The sequence below is a fragment of the Pleurodeles waltl genome, chromosome 5, assembly GCF_031143425.1.
Source record: "Pleurodeles waltl isolate 20211129_DDA chromosome 5, aPleWal1.hap1.20221129, whole genome shotgun sequence".
NCBI classification, from domain to species: Eukaryota; Metazoa; Chordata; class Amphibia; order Caudata; family Salamandridae; genus Pleurodeles; species Pleurodeles waltl.
The window spans coordinates 609,492,042-609,518,736 of record NC_090444.1 but is presented as its reverse complement, the minus strand read 5'-3'; the positions used below and the strand labels follow the sequence as shown (position 1 = coordinate 609,518,736).

The following is a 26,695-nucleotide window of genomic DNA, read 5'->3' as shown; positions in this document are numbered from 1 at the left end:
CTAGCCCCATCCATTCTCTGTGCCTCTCTTGACCCCTCATTAGGTATACCTTTATTTTTCCTAGTGGGTGACATCTCGTCTTACAAATGAAGTGTAAATGTGGCATCTACTGTCCCTTTGTATTTAGTACTGTTCCCACCTAACATTTCCCGGGGTGTACTGGCCATTTGAAGACATGGAGATGGGTGGACATATTCTCTATGTTCAGAAAAAGATTCTAATAGTGGGCTATACTCAGGTTCTGCATATCCCACAGCAGGGATAAGTGAAGAGGTGGGTAGTGAGTGTGGGGTACCAGGCTGCATTGTATACATGCCCTGTACCTTTGCACTGCCTAACCTTAATTGCACGTCTTAATAGGGAGGTGAAGGAGCCGAAGGGAGGGTCTGAGGCTTTGTATTTGACTCATTCATATTTGTTTCACAAAAGACCCTCCATAGGTCTAGTGTGATCCTCCTTTTCTCTAGTTTATTTCCCTTGAATTTACTCTGTAGGAAGGTGGCCATGTGTTCTATTGTTTTATTATCAAATGTGCCCTCTTTGGGCCACGCGTGTGCAAGTTTTAATGTTGCTTTGTGCCATTCCTTACAGTATTTTCCTATCCTGTCCTTGTCTCCTGAGAACACTTTAACCATGTGTTCTAAAGGAGACCCCATGTCTGTCTAGTGAACTTAATCCTTTGTACTATATGGTTTACACTCTAAATGGACTTCTATTTACTTCCTGGGGTATTTCCAGACTTCACATAAACTGTCATTAGGCTGTGAAGGTGCACATCTTATATATATATATAGATAGATAGATAGATAGATAGATAGAGATATATATATATATATATCCCTAAACTCTGAAAGACTTTGTTCATTTATATATATATCTTAGGTAGGTGCATTTATGTGTGGTCTAAGTGGTTTGTTTGCCTGACACAACAAACAATAATGTTATTGTGATATATATACATGTTTATAAGTTACTCATATCCTAAATTCCACACTGGGAGGTCCCTAATAAATGCATACAGTAGGAGGTCTAATGCTAAATATGAGTCTGTTATTATTGCAGGGAATTCACGTGACTGTTGCCCATGGTTCCACTGAAAAATTACAGTGACTTCAATATATTCACTTTCTGGCCACAAGGTGGCACCAGTGTCACACATGAAAAATTAAACTGAATATTTTAAAAGCCTTCAAAGGGGTGCCTCACTCTTGGAAAGACAACTGCAACAGGTTTTGTAGATTTCAAAACAAACTCTTTTATTCTAATTATGCGAAGGTCCTGTTCACATCTATACCTTCAAGATATGTGTATATGTCCCAGTCTATACTGTTTGATAATTCATCTTGCCTCCAATCTTGAGGTTCTGTAGTTTCAGAATGGGGATAATAGTTAGTAGTGTCAGTATTTGTTATGGGGTTCATGAGGCTACTACACTACATTTACCTTGGAGGACAATGTCCTTATAATGGTTCTTTGAATAATCATTTATAATTGTCTAACACGCATTTCTCTTATGTCAATGTAGGTTGTTTTAAGACCTAGAGGTGATATGCTATAAATACCTAGGCATTCATAAACTTCTAACTTTATAAAAAATGATTCTATGGTATTGATATTGCTGGTCTACTAAGCTTCCTGTATCTTCCAGACTTACCACCGGGATCCCTTAATATTGTATCAATTTATACACAATCTTGCATGCAAACACCAAAACTATATACATTACAGTGTCAAAATTGTAAATGTCTTTATAAAATAAAAGGAACAGTCCTCGTACTTTGTCCACCTTAATGCCAACACCGGAGTCCCATCTGTCCCCACGAAATCAGAGATTTTTACTTAAATGTTGGCATCTCCCTTACCTCTTTACAAATTGTGGAAATCACCTGGTGGAGACAGGCAAGGCCCCCCAGTCCAGCAGTTGGTGAGATCAAAGTAGAGCTCCTGGCTTAGCTGGCCAATATGTTAGAAGGAAATCTGTTAATAAAATAAGACAGACCAATTTGACAAAGTAATATAGGTTTAATCGATTTTCAGCTGGGAACAACAGGCAGTCTCAACATAGAGGCCATGACTGAAGTTCAAAGTTCTAGTTCACAAGTAGTGGTATTTATACTGTAAAAACCCCAAAAAACTACAGTCACAAGTTCAGTATTGACGTCAGCAAGAACAAGCAGTACAGATAAGATAATAGGGGAGAGGTACCGCTTGACAAGAGCACATGCACAATTATTGGTCGCCTCATGGGTGGGTAAGTAACATTGACGTCATTCAGCATCTCTATCTTTTCTGCACAAGTGATTATATATTACATGATGCTCACGGTTGCCCTGCCTTGTGAAAATGCTTATCTGACCCTTACACAGTTCCCCTCACCAAGATATGAATGACTTGTGGTTTTTAGGACCCTTGCGCTAAGGCAGGATACACCCTTTTGTTCCACCCTGTTCGTGCTAAGTGAAGATTTTGAAAGCGACAGTTGGTGCAGCTTTAAAGAAAAACTCTCATTCTAATGTGGCTTGGGCCTCTTGTGTGTTTCAGCACAGCTAACTTAACAATGCAGCATGTGTATAAGTTTCCTAAATAATAAGTGTTTGTTTGTCCTGAATATGACCTGCCTTTTCTATTGAACCCACAGTCTGTCTTTTTTTTCTAGCATGTCATGTATTAAGCCTTTCACTACTTACATTGGTTTACAACTAACCCTAGCCTAAAATGTTTGTATTGGGGTTTGGGAACTTATGTTTGTATGTATGTGATGTATATGATGTGTTCCTATTCTTCCTACATCAATAGCAAGCTACATGCATCCTCGCTTTGAACCCTCGGCTTTCCAGTACTCTAAAGTATGCATTTTATTTATATGCACCAAAAAAGGTTAAAAAATCTCAAAAGCTGCCACCAGTACCATATTGTCTTAGCAAGCAACCTTCACTGACTTCCGTTGCCCATTTAACCATTTATTGCACAATCGCGGTGTAATCTGTCTCAAGGGTCACAGGGTGGGCCAATGAGCACTCCACCAGAGCTTGACAGGACCTATGTATGTAGGGAGATGGCCTACAAAGGGGCTGTAAAAAGGAGCTGTGTATCTAATTCCCTCTACCAGTGCAGATGCTCATTGGGTCGAGCATAGCAGCGCCCAAGCGCTGCTTTTCTGGCGTGTTATGTATTTGGGCTTTTAACCACGCCCATCACTGTTGCTCTTTCACGGGCTTGCCCTTCAAAAATCCTTTGTTATCTTTGGTAAATGCTTTAAGTTTGTCCCTCCTTTGGGCGGTTTGGTTACCGCCTTAGACATCAACCATTTTACATGGCTAATTGCACTTTTGCCTCTTCGTTTGACTTCGACTGAACTTTTTTCCTTTTGTGTGCCTCCATGCTCATGCCGTGGCGCTTTGAATCGTCTCGCTTATGTGAAGCTGTTATACCTTTTATTTTCAATTTATGTGACAAGAAAAGGCACATGCTCTTGTCAGCGCCTCGGAAAAGTGGAATCCGTTTTCAAAGAAGGAAGATATCTGGTTAATGTAGATAGAGCAGCACGGCAATGTTAACTTGACATACAGTCTCCGCACTTCTTAACCTGTGGTCTTGGGGTCCAAGACGCCTACTCGGGTGGTCAGTGACTGCCTAGGATATTAACAGGTTAATAAAATGTATAAAAATTAAGAAGCAAAATGTAAAACAGAAAAATTTCAAAACCTCTGTAAATGAGAAGGGATAGTAAGATTGGGACAGTTTTGCAACAGTTTTGAAGCCCTCTGGATTTCTGCCAGTCTTATTGTTTGTGGCTGGTACCACCAACGAGTAGAACACATCTTTTTCTTTGTTCTTGTGTGGCCTTATCTCCAGGAACAGCACTATGCATTTTCCGTGCAGGTATTTTAAAATACAATTGTGACTAGTTTTTGTCTCCCATCCTGTTATGTCTCAGGTTATTTTACGTGCTTGTTTGTTGTACAAAGGTACCAGTCCTAGTCGTGACACACGCTAATTATTTGGGGTTGTGTTCTTTTTTTCATAAGGTCCTGTAAACCCAAACATTGGCAATTTTGCTTTAATGCACTTTATCTCCTGCCATCGGTGTAAAGTGACGAAACAATTCATATAAAACAAACGTTTCTTTTTTAAGATCTGGCTTCCAAAATGTATGAAGTCCTTGTATTAAAGATATAGGTCTAAAAATCAAATTGACTTTGAATTTTGAATAGATCTAACGTACCAATATGCTAGGTGATATATTGTGCTCCCAATGGGTAGACCTGACAAGTGCATATAATCACATAAGTGTAAATTGTAAACAAATAATAATAATAAGGATACATATAAAATGTCTTGCTTTGTCTTCATTTGCTGGTGTTCCCTATGTTTAGCTCTCTTTGCTGCTCAGCCCAAGTGTTCTGCTTGTTTTTCTTCACTGGTCGTTCTCTTCAGTCTGAGCATCTGTATCCCACTTCTCTTCCATCACTTCTATTCTGCCCTTCTTATCACACTGCCCGTGTCTCACTTGTGTCCTAAAATAACTTGTCCTGCTTTTCTTTTGCACTACCCTTGTTTTCTGTTGAGATTTTCAGCATTGGCCATGTGCCCCTCTTCTGTCCACACACTTCTCCAGTGGAAAACGTCTCTCTGTCTACAGTGGACTTAAAAACTGACGTGTGATGCTTACAACTTGCCTTACTTAACAAGCCACTGTAAGGACTGGAATACCTGCTCTGAAATCTTCCACACTGTTCATGTTGTGGTTTGTTCTGTGTCCTTTGACTAACTAGTAACCTTTTATTATTTAGATTAATTAAAATGTTAACAATATATGTTCACATAAGGTCAGCAAAAATATACAAGTTAAGACTCAATTAGTTTTAATGGCGCACAAGTATTACAATTGTCCACCATAAAACGTATTTATTTATACTGTATGTACAAAGAGGTTGTGACCATAACTGCCCTGAAGTACAAACAAACAATTAAATTGCTGATCTTTGTAAAAGGGCACAACTATAAGTTTTCAATAAGAAGGATCTATGAACAGCAGAGGACATCCAAAACAACAGAAATGGATGGTCTCTATTCAAATCTAAAGTCATCCCAAAAAGTATTCTACCAGATCTTATGCCACTCGACGACCCTTGGGTTTTCATGTTTAACCTACCCAATTTTTACCAAGCAACTATAAAAATAGTAGTGCGCTTATTATCATAATTAAATATATCAATTTCTGAGTGTGGTTTTAGATAGGTTATAGAGCATCATCTATAACTCTCCAAAGACAGTCTAGCAATTATACATCTGACCACCCAGAGCGTATCATATTTGCAGTCCGGTGACCAACCCTAACAACTGGCAATATTTTATTTGTAATTGCTGCTTCCAGTTTTTGAACAAAGGAATGCATTATGGACCTTCTGCAATTTTGTATGAGTAGGTGCACGAATCTCTTTGTTAAACATTGACAATTTCCTTGTAATCATTGCCGTTTCAATTTCCTTTAATTGTCTTTCAACTAATCACCAAGCCCTTAACAGCTTTTGATTTCTCCTGCTTATCCACCATGGGTTTTCCTTATTGACCTAATCGAGGACCTGTCTCCCTCTTTTCTTGAGTATTGGTGCCCGCTGAGTGGTGTTCCTTACCTTCACTTGAATTGTTCTTGGCCAGTTTCTCACTGCCATTGAGTCAAAACACTTTAATAAACTAGTACACTGAAAAAAGATTGGAGTCAAACTGGAAAGTTTCCTTGTGAAATACAGAGGGCTCCTTTCTGTAGATTTTCATTGTTGAGAGTGTGGAGTGGGAGGGCCGATTGTAGTGTGCTCACTGAAAGTCAGAGTGAAAGTCAACAAGGCAGAGAGGTAGGTTGATTAAATGAAAAGAAGAGAGAAGGGGGAGAGACTTGGTAGTTGTGATTGAGCTGAAAAGTGTTAGTTTGACACTCTCTGGAATAATGTCTGTGTCACCTGAAGCCCACAACAGACTGGTATAAACTGCAGCTACACACCCGCGCTACTTGAGAGAAGGTGAGCATACTGCTTTACAGTCTCTGCATATGTGATGTGAATCTACAATGTTCATGGTGAAAACAGAGTGGGTTACTTATTTTTAACTATCGGTTTGCAGCTTGTTCTGTTGTGGATTCTCACATGAGTCTCCTGCCCAGTGCTTAATTTGTGAAATAATGAGTGTCTGTGCCCAAAGAGCTGCTCAAAAGGCCAGTACACTATTAAATGTCAGCCACATATCAAGCCTGCGTAGTCCTGAATCCATCTCCTACCTCTTTAATCCATGCTGGACACTGCCTGCCCCCTTATCTCACTCTTGTAGGGCCCCGCTTTCCTCACAGTGTCGGTTTCCCATCTCTCTTCCTCCTCCTTTCCCGTTCTCCACTACACTGTCTATTCATGACATCAGGGAATAAAGTAATGCTCACACAGGAAGTGAAATCTAGAGCAGCAGACCACTGCCATACCCATTCTAATGACAGGTCGAATTTTAGCTGTGCCCCACTTCTAAACATTAAAACTTTACTAAAAAAACATGCAAATAAAAGTCAATGTTTTGATAAACTTACACCATCATCTTACTGAATGTTGACCATCAGCCTTACGCAACTCACTTAACTCCCATATTTTCCAAAGGATTCATTTTGATTTAATGGAGGGTTTTTCAAGTTGCCTTGCTTAGGGGGAGATAGCATTCGAAAGTGAAGTGACAAGTTCACTTTCCCTCACCCACACAACCCCTCTGGCCCCTCCACCCCAGCTCTAATGGAATGGTCATCATAGCTAAATACCTCTGTCCGGGAGAAGGACCGAGCAAGCTTTGCTGTTCATGTGCAAATCCTGGTTAGTTTCTTGACCAGTGGAAGCTGCAATGTTAAGACACTGCCTATCTGTGAGCATTTCATACAGTGGATCAAACATAGAAGATGCTACTGTGATTTTTTTTTAATGTCAGTCCATATTGGGAAATGTAGGCATATGCAATTATTAGTGAATATAGTCCACGTTCCCTAAATGAGGTATCGGAGAGCATCCCAAAAGAAAGTGAAGTAATGCCTACCGGCTGTATGGTAAGACCAGCACAGATGATGAGCAACCGTAATATATACTACTTGAGCAGTTCATAGAATCTGATGGCCCTGTGAAAGGTTCAAGAGACACTTGAATGCACATCTTTCCAATGTTTCGTGAAAAATTCGAGGTCCAGAAAGTTTCACCATCCTTGGATATAACAGGGTGAGTTTGACATGCTGATACGGAGCACTGAGTGTTTTGTATTACTATGGGTTCATAGATCTGAACTTGCACTCGTTTTAAGAGCTTAAGTTTGTTAGCATGCACCTTTGTGTTTTAGTTGAAGCTAACAAGCCTTGACAGTGCTGATCGCATAGTTAAAGGTTTGCACAATCTTCCCTAACGCATACAGAAGAGCTACAGCTCAACAGAGTGCTGACAGGAGCTATTGAGAAAAAAAATAGAGGGAGAGGATGCAGAAGAGAACAGCTTCAATGCAAGAATTTTGGTGCCTCAGGCAAAATTATATTTTGCTATTTGGAGATTTTGTTTCCCCAGTAACAAGGTCGTTTTGAAGCACTTGAATTCGGGCGCCCTCTTGTGGCTAACTGTAGTGGTCCTGTAAGGCAGCCATCTAAAATGGCCGTAATGTATAACTGCCCTTGAAGAATTGAATAATGAAAGCTAGTTGAGCTATTTAATACACTTCACAATCCCTGATCTCTGTGATCTCTGTACTGCATCTGCACTGTCATTGCACACCTTTGAGGTAGGGTCAGTGGTGGCTGCCACATATCAAGGTTGGTGGGAGGGCTGGGGGTTAAAAATCTATATTTTTTTAATGTGCCTGCCTGCCAATCCCAGCCGCCTCTGTTGCTCCTTTCTTCCCAGCAGTCACTGGGGCACAGGCTCCCAATCCAGACGCTGTTCTCATGCTATTAAGAGCAGCTCTGGGATTGGCCTGAGCAGGCTTGTTTGACGCTTGCTCAGGCACAGGGAGCCTGTGCAATTTCTCCATCCAGGCTGTGTAACATAGCTGGGTTGGAGAAATGTAAGTGCGCATGTCGGTTTGCCCGGCCTAAGACGGCCAAACTGGCACCCACTTTACAGTGCCCACCACTCCTCCTCTCTGTCATGGCCCAGCCCTGCCCTAAGCGTGCTGTCAGACAGTGACAAATAAAACGATAATAAAATAATGTTAGCATTTTATTTGTCACTGCCTGACTGAGCAGGGGGGTGACACCCCACCACCATTATGGAGGAGCCGCCCCTGGGTAAGGGTTAATAGCTGTTATAGGGTTCTGTTCAACGACGACTTTAAATTTAAACCTGTCTCTGACTTACTTTTCTTAGACTTTGCAGTTGCTGCATTTAAAGTATCTGTCAGGGCAACCACTATTAATGAGCAGGAAAAAAAGTTATGGACTTGTGATTTATAGGGTACATTTTGACAGATTCTAAAAGCATAGGAAATTACTTGAAAATAAATCAAACTTTCAGGAATCCAATGACTTTTTCTAGAAATGTTGTGATGCTACTCGCTATAAAGCGATTCAACGCCTCAACAGTGGTAGTAAGAGCTATATAATGCAATGAAAGTTACAATAATACTTTCTTCTCCTTTCAGTCATTGCTGCCAGAGGATCTCCTCTCTATTGTGTCTTGATTAACTGTCGGTACTACTAGCCAACACAAATTTTATCCATTTTGGAAATAAAAAAAATGTTGCGAATGCATTACCCTACTGAGTTATCAGACTGTTTTGTAAGGGATCCACACTCCCTTTTTTAGGTTGAGCATGGCAGCACACAAGTGCTGCTTTTCAGAGGTGTTGGTATATATCTGGGCTTTTAACCACACCCACCGTACGCCCATCACCATCACTTGTTCATGGGCTTGCCTTTCAAAAATCCTTTGTAATCATTGGTAAATGCTTTACCTTTGTCCCTCCTTGGAGCAGTTTTGTTTCCCCCTAGGGGACCGACCCTGTTACTTGGATAATTACACTTTTGCCGATAACTTTGACTGCGAGCAGACTTCTTTTTCGTTCTGTCTCTTTTACGCGCTCACGCTTATGGTGGCAGTGGCACTTTAAATCGGCTCGCTTGTGTCAACTGTTTTACTTTTTTATTTTCAGTTTGTGTGGCAAGAAACGTCCAGTTAGGAATTTACAACCCTAATAGCTCTAACTCGAGCAAATGCGAGGCCCACTGCTTGACAAATGCTTGTTTCACCTACCCACTGTTCTGGCACACGTCCCTGTATTTCTTGTATTCCTCGGTCTCTGACCTTCCCACGGGGGCCTCGCTCACTACCCCCGCCTTGTGAGCATTATTTAGGCGGATGAGGGTGGAAATGATAGGGTGACCTCACAGAACAGTCTGTGCAGCACACAAATGACTTAGCCAGTGTCGCTTATTGCCTATTATGTACACATCAGTGCAGAAACTGAATTTTACTGACAGTTCAAGCTGGGGATATTTTCATGGAATGAACACGGCTGATGATGGTCGTGTAATGACAGAAGGCTGGAAGATGGAGATAGAGCCTCCATGTCCCTCCACACGGCGAAAAGCAAACATCCGTTTCTGTTTGTCTTTTACAAAAGCTCTGTGCTATCAGCTCAATGCAGCTTCTGTGTCTTGCATTTCCCACCCTCCCTCTAAGGCAGTCGTCTCCAAACTTTTTAATGCCGCACCCCCCCCCCCAGTTGAAAAATAGAAATTATTGGGCCCCCTCAGAATTCTTCACAATTATTTTATAAAGATGGCAATGTTTAAATATGTCTAGACCTATTTAAACATTGCAGTTAAGTACTGTTAACTTTTTAGAAATGCAATAATATGCTTCTGCTTAAAACAAAGGCCTGTTATCTTTATAATGCTTTTTTTGGCCAGAGTCTGGCGCCCCCCCTGGGATCACTTGAGGTCCCCCTAGGGGGGCCCGCCCCCCAGTTTGAAGACCTCTGCTCTAAGGCACTAAATCCTGCTGAGCTGTTCTCTGTGGTTTCCACATACAAAAGATGGAGAAGTTGACCTGCAGGAGGACGGCCTGCTCCCTCAGACCATCTGCCACTCCTCTTCCATGAAGGAGAGCTCCATACATCTGCCCAGCTGTGCACCTGCCATCTGGCATGCAGTGAGGACACTAGGACCCAGCAGTATGAAGTCTTCCCCAGGCGTACAGCCGATACACTGGACACCTCTTCCTGCCTCAGGGGCTAAACAGGAAGTGCAGAGAGAAGCAGTTCATTCCAGCCTCACAAAGCACAGTTATAGCATGGGAGAAGATCAGCTCCACCATAGGTAGAGTAAGTGATGTAATACAGAGGGCATTCATAATGAAATATAGTTTTGGCACTGCTACCAGGCTCAGTATCTTACGTCTCAATGCAGGCTAGGACAACCCCTCCTTCCGATCCACCCCCCTCCCCTTCCCCCCGCCTCAAAACTCAAAACCACCTTCTTGCGCCAACGAAACATCCACACAGAGCATCATTTCAGGCAAACGTACTGCAAACCTTTGCAAAAGTCCCTTTTCTTATAGGAGCATTTACGGCAGCAGCACCAGTGTAGTGTTGAAAGTGGGCATTGGGAGTTCCTCTTATCAGATGTGGGAAGGATAGGCTTCAACAGGTACCACTCCTGATATGTTACAGCTGTATGTCTCTCAGTGAACAAATCGCTGTGTAGAAACTGTTCTGTGGCTATGGTGGAGTTCTTTCAGACTGCGCCTGCATTTCTAACAGTACTTCCCAGCTCTAGTCATGTTCACACGATTCACCCCTGTCTCAAGTTCGACTCCAGCTGAGTGCTGGCTCCCTCTTTTGTAGATGACATAGGAGGACTGTCATGGCTTCAGCTGCTTTTCCAATATGGCACTCACCTTGCTTCAGGTAAAGACTGATCACCCAGCAAAGTGGGATGTGGAGGGCTTGTCAAAGAAGGGTGAGTGATATATTTGACAACTTCCAGCCATTCCTGCTAGAATCATTCTTTGCTACAGTCATGCTAAATACCAATTATGTCAAAACATAATAAAAAACACAACAGATAAATGAAAAAGTGTGATGTAATATTTAAGCCCACCTCAAATATTGGTCCTTTACTTTAGGGCCTTTATTTGCGTGCCTTTACATAAATGCTGGCAGGTCAAGCTTACCCTCATTGGTTACCTTGTCTGAATCATTACTAATAAAGACCTACCCTATTGAAATTAGCTTGACACTGCTCCAAGCGGAGTCGTCCCAACACAACTGCTAGCCTTATGCCCTCTAGACTGGGTAACATGGACTCTGCAGTGCTTTTCTGTGTTGTTGGTTGATGTCAGAGGGGAAACGTGAGCCTATAGACGCACAGCAAGCAAAACTATCCATGGGTGAGCTACAAGGTACAAAGAGTTCTTGGGTAGTTTGTTGCACAGGTTGTAGGGTACATGGCCTAGCGGTTCAGATTAGACAGCTCCTTTTGGGACCGATTAAGACTTGGGTAGGCCATTCCACAAGAAATCTGTTCAAAACTATTTGGAAAGGAAAATTAAGTACTGTAGCTATGTTCTTGCTCATTGTGCTCCTCTGTATGTCTTCAGAACTCCGACTGTCTTCCAAACCTTCTGAGGTACCTCCTTTCTTTGTCTGCTGCGAGGACCACCATTCGAACATTGCAAAATATCTGCATCAACAACATTGCATCTGCATAATTACTTGACTAGAATGTCACAACTGTAACATCACACCATTGCAGCACAACTATAGTGACAACACTCTAACACAACTACAAGGCTACTGTGACAACACTAACGCCCACACTACTGCAGTGCAGTACTATATTTACCATAGTACAACAGAAAACATACTGCACCATAACAACCACTATTTCTGCAACACTGCCACAGTAACAACCACCACTACAGCAGAATTACCATAACAAGGCTACCAAAGCAAGAACTCCACACTACATTTGCAACAGCCGCAACACCAGTCTATCAACACTGCCACAAAATATGCATTCTGATTCCCCCTTCATGTGAATTCCTGGTCCCCACGCCCTTCTACAGGTCAGACACGCACACTCACTAACACAACATTATAGAAAGGCAACCATGTTATACTTGTCAATACCTATCGAAGGTATGTTTTGGTCTGATATTGCTTAAAAAAGGAGGGTTAGTGTGCTGCATTTGTTAGTCGGTTGGCATTCAAAACAATCTTGCCCCATATTTGTTAAATATGCCTTTGAGAGCACCCCCACCTCAACATCATTGTATATGAATATATGATGTATGTTTATGTACACCATAAAATACCTCTTTTGCTTTTTTTCCCGCATTTACCTAGTGTTTGACTTCCATCAAGCAGCTGACGGGATCCAAGAACAACAGAGGCAACAACAAGAAGGGAAAAAGTATGTGATCAGCTGTCTTAGGTTAACGTAGGAAAATACTTTTGATGCTGTATAGAAGTGGTATAAAATATTGTGCCTTCCTCTACTGAAACTATGATTTCAATTTTATTTAAAAAACAAAATGGGTAATTGCAAAATGGTGCCTCAGTAGTTCTTGCACTATACACAATTCGAACAACAGTGGATTTCAGCAAATGTAATTGATTCCTGTGTGGACGTAGTTTGGTGTTCTAGTGATATTTTATGTCAGTATCACTTGGCTTGATCTCTTGACGGTTCTTGTCGTTCATTACTTTGATCAATGGACTCATTCATGCTTGCAGTATACGGTATGATCTGTGTGTATCGTCATCTTGCAGATATGGATGTACATATTCTTTTGTAGCTGAAGATTTGCAGCTCATAACCGAAGATAAACTAAAAAGTGACAGAACAAATGCCGGTTGTATATACGAAAGCTGACTTTTAAAATGCCGACTTGATTAAAGTTGAGTTGAAACTATCAAGGTAACGATGTCCTGCCTTTCATTATTACCTTTGATGGTGCCAAAAAAGTTGAATTTTAGAAGTCATTTTTAGGTCGAGCGCGCAGATGCTTGGACCTGTTATAATCTGTCTGTGGGCTTTTAACCACAGCCACCGCACGCCCATTACTAACACTTGTTCATGGGCTTGCCTTTCAAAACTCCTTTGTTATCATTGGTAAATGCGTGACATTTGTCTCTCCTTGGGGCGGTTTGGTTAACACCTTGCACACCGACCCTGTTACATGGATAATTGCACTTTTGCCCATACGTCTGGCTGCGTGCAAACTTCTTTTTTCTTTTGTGTGTCTCTCCTTCTTGCTCATGGCGGCACTTTGAATTGGCTCGTTTGTCAACAGTTTTACTTTTCATTTTCAATTTATGTGACAAGAAAAGTCCAGTTAGGAATTTACAATGCTCCTAGCTCTAACTCGAGCAAACGCGAGACCCATTACATTGCAAATGCGAGTTATTACATGCATTCTCAAATTTACCTAAATGTACTCTAATAACCGCTTAACACCCCTTAACAATTCCCATTCATGAACCCTTGAAACCCTGAACTTCCCCTTGATGCTACCATACTGAACCGGAAAGCTACGCTTCCATGAACCAACTTATACTACCCTTTAACTCTACCTTTTACTATATCCTAAAAATCCTTACTGCTGCTTTACTCGCCCTTTCATGAACCCTATAAAACCCCTTAGTACCCTTTAACGTTTCCCTTTCCTGAATCCTAAACACCTTTTACTTCCCCTTATTGTTACCCCTCCCGTGAATTCTATGAAAAGTTACTACCCTTAACGCTACCTTCGCTGAACTCTAAAATCCCCTATTACCGCTTAACGTTACCAATCCCTAAACCCTAATAAATAACACTACCCTTCCCAGAACTCAATAAACATTTATTGCCTTTTAATTCTACCCTTCCCCGAATGCTAAAAAATATTACATTGATCTCTCAACACCAGAGCAGTCATGAATTGCACACCTCTTGCACATGTTGGCCAGTGGCGTAACAAAGGCCACTGCAGCCCCTGTGGTTCAGGGGGGGCTGAGCATCAGAAGGCCCTCTTAGCACAGTACAGAGTGCACGGGTTGCAGGCCCCTGACTGGGTCCTGTGGAGAGGGGGCCCCCTACAGGTTCTTTGCACGGGGACCCCTTAAGTTTCTTACACCAGTGATGTTGGCAACTCAGTACAGGAAACCACCTGCTTGTCATAATGCACCCTGGAGAAGTTAGCCACCCACACTCTAAATCAAGCAATTTGGCAGCCTAGCTACCTAATTCCTAGCGATCAAATGCATGAATCTCCCACAAAGATGGGTGGCTGTCATAAGCAAGCCACCCTCGCCAACAAGACAGATGTGGTAAGCTGCAAAATTGAAGCATTTTCTCTCATAGTGTCAAGTCAAATATCTACACTCTTTCCACTATTGATACCAAACGTTGTGCAATGCTTGCTTCATTTGTTTGGTAGTCATTGGGTTACACATCTTCTGAGCACTTTCAGCATATCTGAAGGCTACTCCTTACCCCTTTGTTATTCTGCATATGAGTTAGGCATCTTTTTTTAAAGAAGTGGTACAATAGTGTCTACCTGCCGCACCAGAATCCCTACCCACATGGAACCAAAGTGAGGTGTTAAGGTAGCTTTCCTAGTAGCCATTACATCTCTAAGGAGTGCAAGTGCAGTTCAGGTACTTGCTTTATGCCATCCAGAGCCACAAGATGAGTCTACTTAAACACCCAAAATGTATTCCAAAGGTGATCCCTGTTCTCCACATTAATCAAAGTATTCAATACTCGTCCTTCTCTCCATATTCTTAGTCTGCAGCAACAAGAACACTGCATTCTTTAGAAGTCAGGTAAGTTCTTAAGTGTTGCATAGGAAGGATAAAACCCATAAGGAAATCATACCAATCAGTCAGTAAATACGTTTATTGTTTCAGCTTTACATATGCAAGCCATGCAATAAAAATGTAACTTAGTGCAAACATTTTCCTTAAAAATCACACTCTGGTTTGTACATTAGTCAGTCCCACATGTAGGTGCTCATTATGAGTTTGGCAGGGAAGACCGCCGTGCTGGCGGCTGCCAAAAGACCTCCAGCATGGCAGTCCCCTGACCGTGATATTACGACTGCTGGTGGCTTTCCGCCGTTTTCCATGTGGAAAACCGCCAGCAGTCGTACTGGCGGCAAGTGGTCTAGTGGCGGTTGCACTGCCAAAACCCCACCCGCCGTATTTCAATTAAAAAAAAAAGTCATGACAGTGTTGTGTTGGTGGTGCAAGCACCAGGAACCGTTCCCTCCCGGACGACCACCTCGACAACCAGGTAAGGTGACAGTTTGAAAGGAGAGGGGGGTGTTTTTTTGTGTGTGCATGTGAGTGTATGTATAGATTTAGGTGGATGGGGGTGTTGTGTGTGTGTGTGTGTGCATACGCACGCAAATGTAAGGGTGTTGTGAGTGTGAATGAGTGTCAGGGTGTGCGTGTGTGTCAGTGTGTGCATGCCTGTATGCAGGGTATGTGTGAGTAAGGGGGGAGTTGGTGGGTTACAACGGTGAGCAGGATGGGGGATGAGAAAATGGGAAGGCGGGTTGGGGGCTCTTGGATGTAGAGGGGGTGGGGGAGTCGTCTACCGGCGACAGGAATGCAAATTCCTGTTGCTGTTAGCGTTTCTGCCAGGGTTTTCGTGGCGATGGTACAGCCACGAAAACCCTGGCAGAAAGGGGACTCATAATACCGCCGGCAGTCTTAGGTGGACTGCCGGGTTGGAGATGCTTATCTTCAGCCCGGCGGTCTGACCGCCCTACCGGTATGAACGGGAAAGTGGCGGTTTGGCAAAGGGAAAACCGCTACACTCATAATATGGCGGTCCACACCACCAGCCCGCAGATGGTGCCACTGCCACCGCGAGTCTGGCGGTCTGAAGACCGCCAGCCTGGTAATGAGGGCTACAGTGCCTTAGTTGACATTCGCAGTTTGCAATATTAAATTTCCAGCTGCACTGGCTGGTTGGAGGGCGATTAAAAGGTTGCGTCAATTTGCCATTAACACTGGCCAATCTATAGTAAATAAACCAGAAAACATAAAATACACATACAACATTAAAAGAGGTTACAACGTTTCCTTACACAAGTATACAGTTCACAGTCCAATATAAAATGTGCAAATTCGCAGTTATAGGAGTCAATTATCAAATACTTAAAGGATGAATCCTAGATGGTTGCTCAATTTACTGAGCAAATTTCCTCCATTCCTTTTGGCAGCGTAGTAGTTACATATACGAATATGGAGAGAATATAAAATTCCCTACATATCAGAATTCGTATAGAAAGTTCGGCAGCAGTGCAACTTGCTAATGGCAGAGGATGGGCCATATAGAACTCTATAAACTGGGTTCAGGCCTTCAGCAAAAGTTCCCTGAAGCACTTGATTCCCCTTTTTTACCCATAAAGGTGACAAATACTAGGCAAGTACCCTCTGGTAATAACAGATGTGTCCTGGGCACTTCTTCTCCCTTCTTTCCATGCAGCGTTGATGTATGAGGCCACTGGGCTGAAAAACATTTCAGAGTCTGTTCGGAGGTAGAGGGACACGGCTATTTTTGAATTATTAGAAATTATATATGCTCTTTGGATCCCATGCTATGCAGTTACTTCAAGGATCATTTGCTTGGCAAGCCGCCTGCTAACCCACCAGGTTGGGGGGACCTTTTCCTCATCTAGCCCGGCAGGGGACTAATTGTCTGCCATAATTAGATGCTACCCTAACCTCAGCAGGGATCGTTTTACCAAAATTACTATACTTTCTTCAAAACTAAATTCACATGACCCTCCCCTTCCTCCAGAGAAATAGGTAGTGTTTGCACATTTATTTTCTACAAACGTCAATTACATTATACTGTCAGATAATAGCCTGAAGATAACAAATAAATGCTGGGGCACTTTGCTAGTTGTTGAAACCCAAAAAGTGTAATCTAAACCCACCCACCAGATGGCAGAGTGGTGCGCACCATGTGACTCAGAGTAGCCAGCTCACAGCTGTGCAATGAACCTTTTACGGATTTGCTGAGTGCAGACTGTGCTGATTTTCATTACCGCTTATGGCAGTAAGAATGGATTGACACCAATCTGTGCTCATGTGTCGGTTTGGTCTGCTTTCTTCTGAGACCTTTTTCGATTTTTGATGCGATATCAACCACCCTCCTGTGCTTTATTTGGGGTCATATTTATATACAGAGTTATTGAAAATGCATCCGGAGTTGGCGGCAGTGAGTCGTTTGCTAGTGTGGGGATTTAACGGGGTGAACGCTAGATGTCCCTTTTAGACTGGTTCCAGAGTACTAGAACTTATGGCGCTGTTCGCATAGCATTGAGCCTCAAGGCGTGTACCAGGGGATGGGAACTCATAAGCTACATTACTTTCTGCTTTCATGTACATCTGTGGGTAGGGCCTTACCCTGAACCAGGTTGGTATAAGTTACAGCCCAGTAATAGAGTTGTAATTCGAGTATAATTAATCCTTCCTCATCATGTGGGCTCAGCCCCTTGACTTCTTCCTTGCTTATACAAAATCTCTCATCATGGTGGAGTGAGTGACGTGGAGCGTGCCGTTTGGAAATGCCCTGCCTCTGTGTTGCTGCTCAGTAATAGGTCTATACGTTTTTTGTGCATTGCAATAACTGTTGATTACCAGAGTATTCAAGCCCTTTCTATTTGTGTATCTCCTTGCATCCGCTATCATATACTCGAAACATTTCCTTCAAACTGGTAACCGGAGTCCTTGGTTTGTGTTCAGTTTAGGAACTGCATCCCAAGGTTCTTCTATGCTACACTATAATAAACTTGTGAACTTAAGTATAGTCTCTCGTATCGCACCAGTGGTGAGATAAGGCCCACAGCTCCACCTCGAAGAGAGCTGAAGTCCGAGGTGGTCACTGTTGAGATATTTTCAGCAGTGCTGGTGTGCCTTTCTGCTCTGACTCCTCCCCGCACTATCGGTATGTACATGGTGATTTTAATGTGTTTCACTTTGAATTGTACACAAAATATTCTCTTACTGCGAGCCTGATTCTCTTTATTATTAATATTGTTTCAAGTTAAAAAGGGATGTTACAAAATTCCATTGTCATAAATTTATCATTCATATTTTGAATGGCTGTTTGAAGCACATAACAATTATTCATATTCTGTAAATTCATTGATAATTCAATAATCACATTTTGCGACACTTTATTACAACCATATTAATTAATTAGGATTAGATATAAGATATTAAACATCTATCGCCGCTACGCAGCCTTCTCTCAAGGCTGGGCAGTTCAGAACTACAGGATTCGTGCCTTCATTATCACTACTGCACAAATTACATAGTCTTTCCTATCCATTTGAATCTCACCAAGAACCAGTCGTTTCCCATTAAGGTAAATCGTAAAGCTAAATTACATATAGAGACGTATATTTGGACTAGGTTAACTGCCTAAGAAAGACTGCTATGTGCCGGCTTTACGTTGTAGAGCAAAAGACCTAAACAAATCCTCCTACAGTGATCTGAGTCTGTGTACACTCAAAATTGTATAATCCCAAATGAGCCCTTATAAATTGTAATGACATATGTATAAACCAATATCTGTCAGCTCCCAAATAGTTTGTTTTACTTGGGAACGCATAAGACTGGATCAGAGGAACTTTGATTTTTTTCTGAACAATTCTAATGTGGCACACACTGAAGTAGAGTCCAGCTTAAACTGCCCGAAGTAAATTCAGCCTGAGCTACGTTCTAAGCCGATTTTAATTGAAACATTAATCACCAGGTCTCAGGAGAAATAGAATTTGTAAAGCGCAAATAGCGTTTCCTGTTTAGATTCTGAGCCAGTAAACGAAACCAGGCAGCAATCCCATAAACAAGAACCGATGTAATCTTGGCATGGTGGCCTCGAATTAAAAAACGACTGCATTTTGTACATAAGATTCTGAAGTCTGTGTGTAAATGCGAGCACATACCACTATTTTTCTACAGCCATTTGCTGGCACATACTTCTAAAGTCAGTCCAGTCAAACCCCTAGCTAGCAATAGCTCTTTACCGTATGAGCAAATATGTGACTGCAACATGTCAATGGGCCACAGTTTGTTATAGAAACATAAAGCATAAAGAACTTTAAAGATGCCAGTTTAAAGCTTGAATGCAGGCTTCTAAGGAAAATGTGTATGTTCTGGCCACCAATGTCGAAGCGCAGTCGCCCCACCCCCAAAAGGCAATTATTTAATATTGTACAAATCTGTTTATGGGAAGCCATTGCTGTTATTACTTATGTCATAAATGCCACATTGCGGTGTGGTAATAATTCAGCTATTTTAAAACAGTCCTGGGTAATAACAACTAAACATCTTTAGATCCTACTGGTGCATTTAGACACATCGTTTTAGGAACTTATAAAGAAAATTATTAATTTGTCAACCTTTCTTTGATCTAATTGTTTGATAGGTGACTCTCTATCTGGTGTCTGCCTAAATAGAAGAAAGGAAACTGCATTATTAGATCTGCAATTTTACATGTTGACTACATGGAGTATGGCTTGGCTAATATCAATGGATATCTCGTATCTTGTGCACAAGACTATTTTTTGAAATTTTTAAGCTATCTCTAAAATAGTTTGCCTCATTCTTAGGCACTAGACAGTGTTGTGATAATACACATTTGTCTATAGTACGAGTCACTAATAGTCATCAATTATAGGACACCCTAGCATTCATCCCCTGCAAATGTGACTCTTAGCCCAAGTACTTATTTGACTTATATGATCTTAAAGATATTTTTATGCTAAGCACTTAACGAAAAAAACACAAGAAATGTTGTGGCTCATTGAAACTTTTCGGCCATAGAATATCAGAAACTCGATCCACTAAAAACATCTTTTTAATATAAACTTTGTAATATCTGTCTACCTATGCTTGATAGTTTGATTCTGTTACCAATCTGAAATCTTAACTTTGAAATACTTTTTCGCGCTCAATAACATGTTTTGCAATACCAGATCTTTTGTCCTTCTTACAAATTGGCAATTTGCGTTACCTCACTCTCACCAACATACCATTTCCCACAGGCTCTCTTGAATATAAAGAATACTTAATTGCTTACCCATGTAGTGTAATCATTCATGCATTTTTTGCCTTTGTTTGGATGAGTTATTGTAGGAAGGACCTTTAATAACATTGTAACAACAGCTGCATTGAAGACAGGAATGTATTCTTTTTCACAGAATGATTAAAACCCCATTGTATTAACTCTGACATTTTCATTGATCAGTGCTAGGATTTCTCACTACATAAATGTTTTGAAGATGATGTCTGTGTCCTTATTTTCTGTAGCCTTGGAACTACCAAAAAAGGTATTGGACCAGTATACTCTTCAAAAGCTTCACGGAGTGGCCTCAGGATGTGTGACTTGGTGTCTGACTTTGACGAATTCTCAGAGAGGTATTTTGCAAGAATATTTTAAGAAATTCTGATGTATATGGCCATCTTTGATCGTGTGGACAGTAATACAGTGCTGTATTTTTGCCGGAAAACTAGAGTGGCACTAACGGATTTTGAGATCCAATATTATATACTTTAATGAGTGCTTGATGGCCAAGCATTTATTTTAAATTGCTGGGAATTAAGTACATTATTTAGAAATTACAGATACAAGTATGTATACAAATTTGCATTAATTTGCCTTATTTATTTCCAAATATTTATTTAAACATAAAGCATGCACTGCAATATGTGTCTCAATTATCTTTGGAATTTTACAGTGGTGTGCAATATGTATTTGGTTTTCAGAATATTGACCGTACTTTCTGATATATGTTAGATTTGGAATCTTATATTTCAAGTTCTATAAGTACTGGTAGACTTAAACAGCAAGGTCATAAGTTCTTCACAGCCGAGAGCCTCAGACAGATGACAAACCCAATTTCAAATAGTTGTGGGAGACTAGATGTTTTGGGGGAGAAAAGGGTGTCCAGAAGGACTAAAATGAATGTAACTGATTAAAAAAAAAACTCAATCTTTGTTTTTTTAGCCAATACAACAAAGATTGATTTAGAGTTTATACAATCTCTACAGAGCAACAGGCATAAGGCCAGTCCCTCATTTACCTCCCCAGCCATTGGTTGTAGAAAGTTATTCACACGTTTATAGCCAGACATGCTTGAACCACATCAGCCATTGGTTGTTTTTCACTCTCAGTAATAGTGAATGCAGCATTTATTTATTAGTGACTAATAATTATTTATTGTGAAAGTAGTTGTACAAGTTAATAATGAGCAGTTAGTGTGACCACATGCCAGAATGTCCTGATAGTCCTTAATGTAGGCTGCTTTTGTTGTTCAACATTCATTTAAAAGGCATCTTTTGACCCTTTATAATGCCAAGTGTGGTGTGATTTAAGTAGTTCTCGCTCTCGTAAAGGAAACACACTGGACTGAACATTTGCTTTATTGTGCCTGTTGTTTGATTGCTTGAGTTCTACTTTTTGAGTCCCACCCCCAACACACACAAAAACTCCCTGAGGTGCCTTGGACTAGTCGCCCTTGCTTCCCTGAAAGTCTGGTGCAGTAGAGTTGTACTTGTCCCAATTTGCAGAGCCAAAGTAGGACGGACACCAGAGCACCTGAAGCAAATTACCCCAATCACCGTGTGTAAGGCCCAGTAGCCCCTGCCTGATATGTGACCCCCCCCACACCCTCAAAATGTGGTCAGGCAGCCATGAACTTTTGTTTGCCTAATATCAGTGTTATGGGTGAAGTCTTTGTACCTGACACTCAGGAGATGGCAATGAACATATTCTTGGCACTTTCATACAGCGTGGTTTTCATTAATACATCCCAGTTATAGTCCAAGTCTAACCCCAGCATTTGTCCTTTCTCTATTATGAATTATAGCCCTTAACTCTGTAATGCAGCTTTATCCTTGTCCTTTCCCTTGTCCTGCAGACTGTAATAAACCCACATCAACAGCATTCTCTTCCTTCTAGTTGGGAATGCACTGTACAAGTCACATGTATACTTTTTCCTATGAGGTTGTGTTATGCATCTTCTTCCTGAATCCCTCTATGGTGAGGCAAAACTACTAAGGGCCTGATTACAACATTGGAGGACGGTGTTAATCCGTCCCAAATGTGACTGATATCCTGCCCACTGTATTACGAGTTCCATAGGATATAATGGACTTGTAATACGGTAGGTGGTATATCCGTCACATTTGGGACGGATTAACACCGTCCTCCAATGTTGTAATCAGGCCCTAAATCTCCTTCAGATCTTTATTTGAGTGATGCACTCCTTACTTTACCCACACTCTCATTGTGGTAGGGAACCTTTTCCTCCCTCTAACTCTCTTCTAATACAAAATACAAGGTCAGTTTTCCCGTCTAAATTAATCCCTTGGGTGCACAATTTTTTTTTTTTCCTCAAAGGACTTGCTCTTTAGTCATGTTTTAGTTCCTTACTCTGGCTATAAGGGTTGGGTTCCTGCTGCTATATGACTCTGAAGGTCTGGGCCACATGTAGTGACATATTTTTAGAAGAGTTTTGTGGGTTGTTAAATTTAATTACCATGTGACTTTGAAGTACACTTCTGTCTAAAGTGCCTTATAGTATTTTTTTTTTTCATTCTAAGGTTTAAAGTTTTGGCAAATCAGTATAAATGTATCTACCCAACATTGCAAATGGACATTGAAGGTGAATTGAAAAAACTTAAGGTAAGACTATCCTATATATTAAACTTTTAAAATCTACACTTTGTGTGTTAAAGATTGCTTCTCCATTAAGGTTGCGCAGTGCCTAATGTAATTGCCTTCTCCCGTTCCTTCAAAACCCTTCTGTAGGTTTTTAATTAGGTAGTGTATGAATGGTCACCAGGTGCTTGTCTTGTAAAACTACAATGTAGCAGCAAGGCCTCAGCAGTAGATTTTCAGATTCTTCTTTGTCCTTGGTCCCTTCCCTTCTGAACTTCTGAATTAATGTTGATCTTAATGGGATTAGAACATGGTCTGATGTTAGTTTACCCTACCATTTCATTACAGAAGCAAGGCACACTTAGATTACGCAGTGAGGTACATTTCCACTGTTCTGTCTTGATAGGTTTGCTTTTAATACATAAACTACTAATTGAATTTAATAGGCTTAGATAGACTGCAGGAAAAAGTGCTTGGTGTGAAATTGACGTTAATAGGCTAATTGTATACCCATTCAGAGGAGGGGGAACAAGCAGAAGAGCATAAGGAATAATCAACTATGACAGAAATTTAGGGCCTTACAGTACACTGCCTATGCATCAAATAGAGCTGTGTTGGATCCTTGCGTAATCAGCAGCCAGTGCAGTGCTTTGTGGGCTTCTGTAACATAATTGTACTTCCTGAAATCCGTAGCAGGTAGACTGCTGTTTTCTGGAAGTGTTGCAGCTTTCTTTGCTTAGCTATTTTTTCTGGTTGAACAAGGTCTATTCAGTTTTGCATAGTTTAGTCAGGTCAAAATGAGTGATCCCTATACAGAAGTTCACTGTTATTTGGGAATAAAGGGCACCATTTTCATTAAGTTGCTGAGCAGTAGAAATCAGGGTGACCATATATTTTGGATTTGTAGGTCAAAATTCAACCCGTCAGCCATCTAAACTCAAAGGTTCTTAGACCGAGAGGTAGTAGAGGGTAGGTCACCCATTGAGGATCGTCTGAGATTTTCAGACCAACACAATGGTTCTTCTTCAAAGATACAGACTTAATTTTTACTTTAGTTTAAGTTGACATCTGTTGATAACAGTCCTGCAGTTTGACTAGTTTGCCTTGAGGGAAAGGGTCAAATTTAGGCAGAATTTGGATATCACCAAGGTAATACAGAGCCATGAACCTGTAGTTCTGAATTAGTTCTCTATCATGTTGAATATATTAAAAAGAATAGAAGAAATAGCTGACCCCTGGGGCACGCCCTTTGTGACTGGCTACTCTGCTGATCTGCTGAGGTGTTAGGGAAACCACCAGTGATCTATGCAACAGAAAGGACCTAAATCATTCTAGAGTTACTACTGCCAGATCTTTAGCCAGCTATGCAGTCTACTGATTTGAACTGATTGAATCTAATGTGATGCATTGACTAAGAGGCACCAAACCCGCCTATAGGCCTCAGTCTAGCGTATTCATAATCCACACCATTGCTATCAAAGTGACCTCTGTGCTGTGTCTTTGGTGAAAATCAGCTTGAGAAACAGTCTGGGTATAAGTAATGTCAGCCATGGGTAATAGCAACTTGGTCAGATGCTACTTCGTGCTCTTAGAGAACACAGGTAGGGCATTATCAGTTCAAGGGAGGAAAATATTCTGAAGTGCAGTGATATCAGGGAGAAGGAAAAATAGTAAGTCTGCCCAGGGGCCAGCATTGTGGGATGGAGTGCTAACACATTGTGTACACATTGTGTAAAATCAAAGGACTTCTGCTATCATAGCATATTTTTAATTGGCTGGGCCAAGCACATGAAAGAGAGAATCTCAAGGCTACTTCACTGACAGAAAATTAATTTTTCAGTCATCCGGTGCTAGAGTCCAGTAGATGGGAGGTAAGAATAATAGTTTTGTCAGCCATAGTTATGTGGATAAGTGGCAAATCATAGTGTCAAAAAGCATATGGATGTTGTTTTTACCCAAAGCTAGTCTAAGGGTTCTTATAAGAATCACAGTAGCACCACCTCTCTCTCCTGCTCTATCCAAGATTATATACTCGAATACTTTAGGGATTACAGTTTCAAGGTCTGGATTGGACTAGTTTGTTCTAGCCTTGATTTTGTGGCCAAGAATAGACCCGGATTTGTATCTTCTATGAGAACTTTAATATAACATCTGTGCTTGGGCAGTAATCTTCTGTTGAGTAACCCACACTTTAGGGAACTAAAAGTTACATGTATACATGACCCTGAAGGAAACTCACCTTCATTATTAAACCCTACTACCTGAGGGATTGTGGAACAATTATTAATGCTCACAGTTTTTTCATCAACTGTGCAGAGCGCGCCACTTATTCCCACAGCCCAAAGATTTTATGAGGAGGGCAACTTCAGAGTCAATATGTGAGGGTTGCCCATTAAGAAAAGAAGTTTGTCACCTGAATAAAAAAGTTGGGAGACTGGAGATGAGATTGGCAGTGTGCCCGGTGTCCGCTCGAATTTAGTGCATATGGGTGGAGACGGGCTTGCCTTATGTGCATTCGCGCGTGGCCACTCTTAAAAAGGCCTTAAGTGGCCTGCAGGCCATAAAGGCTAGTCCGAGATGACCCCAGGAAGTGATGCGGCCCCAGAGGTGATGGAGGCGTAGCAATAGAAAGAGGACTAGCAACAAAAGAGTTTCTGATCTGATGGCAGCCCAAAATGAGCAACAACAAAGAAAGAAACGCCTTGTGGAAGTAGATAGAAAAAGTAACCAACTGAAAAAAGAGCAGTTAACATTTTCTAGTAAGCCTGAGTCACATATTAATAGATGTAAAAATACATTACTCATCAAAAGCCCAGAAAAAAACCCAGCAAATATTTACAAAACTTTAATATGCATGTCCCAAAATAGCTGTTAGACTATTGTTCTGCTTTAACTCAATCACAAGGTGGCATCGCGTCAGTTGCATGCGAATGAGGAAACGTTTTGCCTCTGCGCCTGTGCACTATTATAAACATGAGCGGAGTGACAAAGTAGCTTTCGGAGTGCATTGCCAGGGGGATCTTAGCCCCTTTTGGAACACAAGTTGATTGCCACCTGCTCAGTGAAAGGCTGCTGCAAACAACCAGTCTGCCTTTCACTAATGCACTGTCCCCAGTGCCCCAGTGCACTGTCCCCAGCTTTGAGCTGCACTGGGAACAGCGTATCTACTATATTATGATGCACGGTCTTGGTCTATTCACAGTTAAAAGTGCGCTACGCTGTAGAATGCTGTAGTGCGCTAGCTAAACCTCCTGACTCAGTGAACGGTCCTTTGCAATGGTTGACTGGTCACTTTGAAATATATTACTATTCCAGAATGTACCGCATTAAACCATAATTTGCCTTTTTCTGGCACATAATTTAGTCAACCATGCTGCATAATTTCGCCCTCCCTTGCCACATAATTCCAGTTGCCCTGCCCATAGTTAGCTAAATACACTTCACACCTTCCTGAGAACTGCACAATGGCATAGAATCTTAGTCATGCTTACAACAGTGTGAGATAAACCACGTTTAAATTGATAGCCTCTACATTCTATATTATTTTACAATCTGCAATGCCTCGAAATGTGTAGCAAAGTTCTGGAAATAAACATAAACCTCTTATAAACGTCATTACTACAGAGAATTTGTGTATATCACTGCATTGCATTCTACTCATGACTCGATATCCACTGGCGGACAACGTATTGTTATCAAGCTCTTGGCCTTTCACTCAGATTAAATTATTTCTCTGCAAGCCACATCATGCACGCTCCGCCTCTACCTTGTTTAACATGAGCACTGCTTTCTCCACAAACTTTAGTGATTTGTAAACTGTTATCATATAGCTTCCAGCATGCCTAATTACACTTGCCTCCAAGGCTTAGGCTGTTTTCATGCTGTGGACCCACATGTGTACACACATGTGTAACTCCATAGTGTATATGACTGTGGTGTTGCCATTATTGTCATCAAAGATGTCATTTTATGTCATATGTGATCGAATGTGTGAGGTCATAAGGAGTGCATCGGAGGTGT

General features: G+C 41.3%; 1 protein-coding gene across 1 annotated transcript in view; it reads left to right on the top strand.

Moving 5' to 3' along the window:
* ADSS2 (adenylosuccinate synthase 2) overlaps positions 1-26,695 on the top strand; it is a 236,387-nt gene that overhangs the window by 155,983 nt on the left and 53,709 nt on the right. The window contains exons 5-7 of the mRNA XM_069234457.1: positions 12,352-12,418; positions 20,323-20,430; positions 22,618-22,699. Of these exons, the coding sequence (XP_069090558.1) occupies positions 12,352-12,418; positions 20,323-20,430; positions 22,618-22,699 (257 nt within the window). The remainder of the gene's footprint in view (positions 1-12,351; positions 12,419-20,322; positions 20,431-22,617; positions 22,700-26,695) is intronic.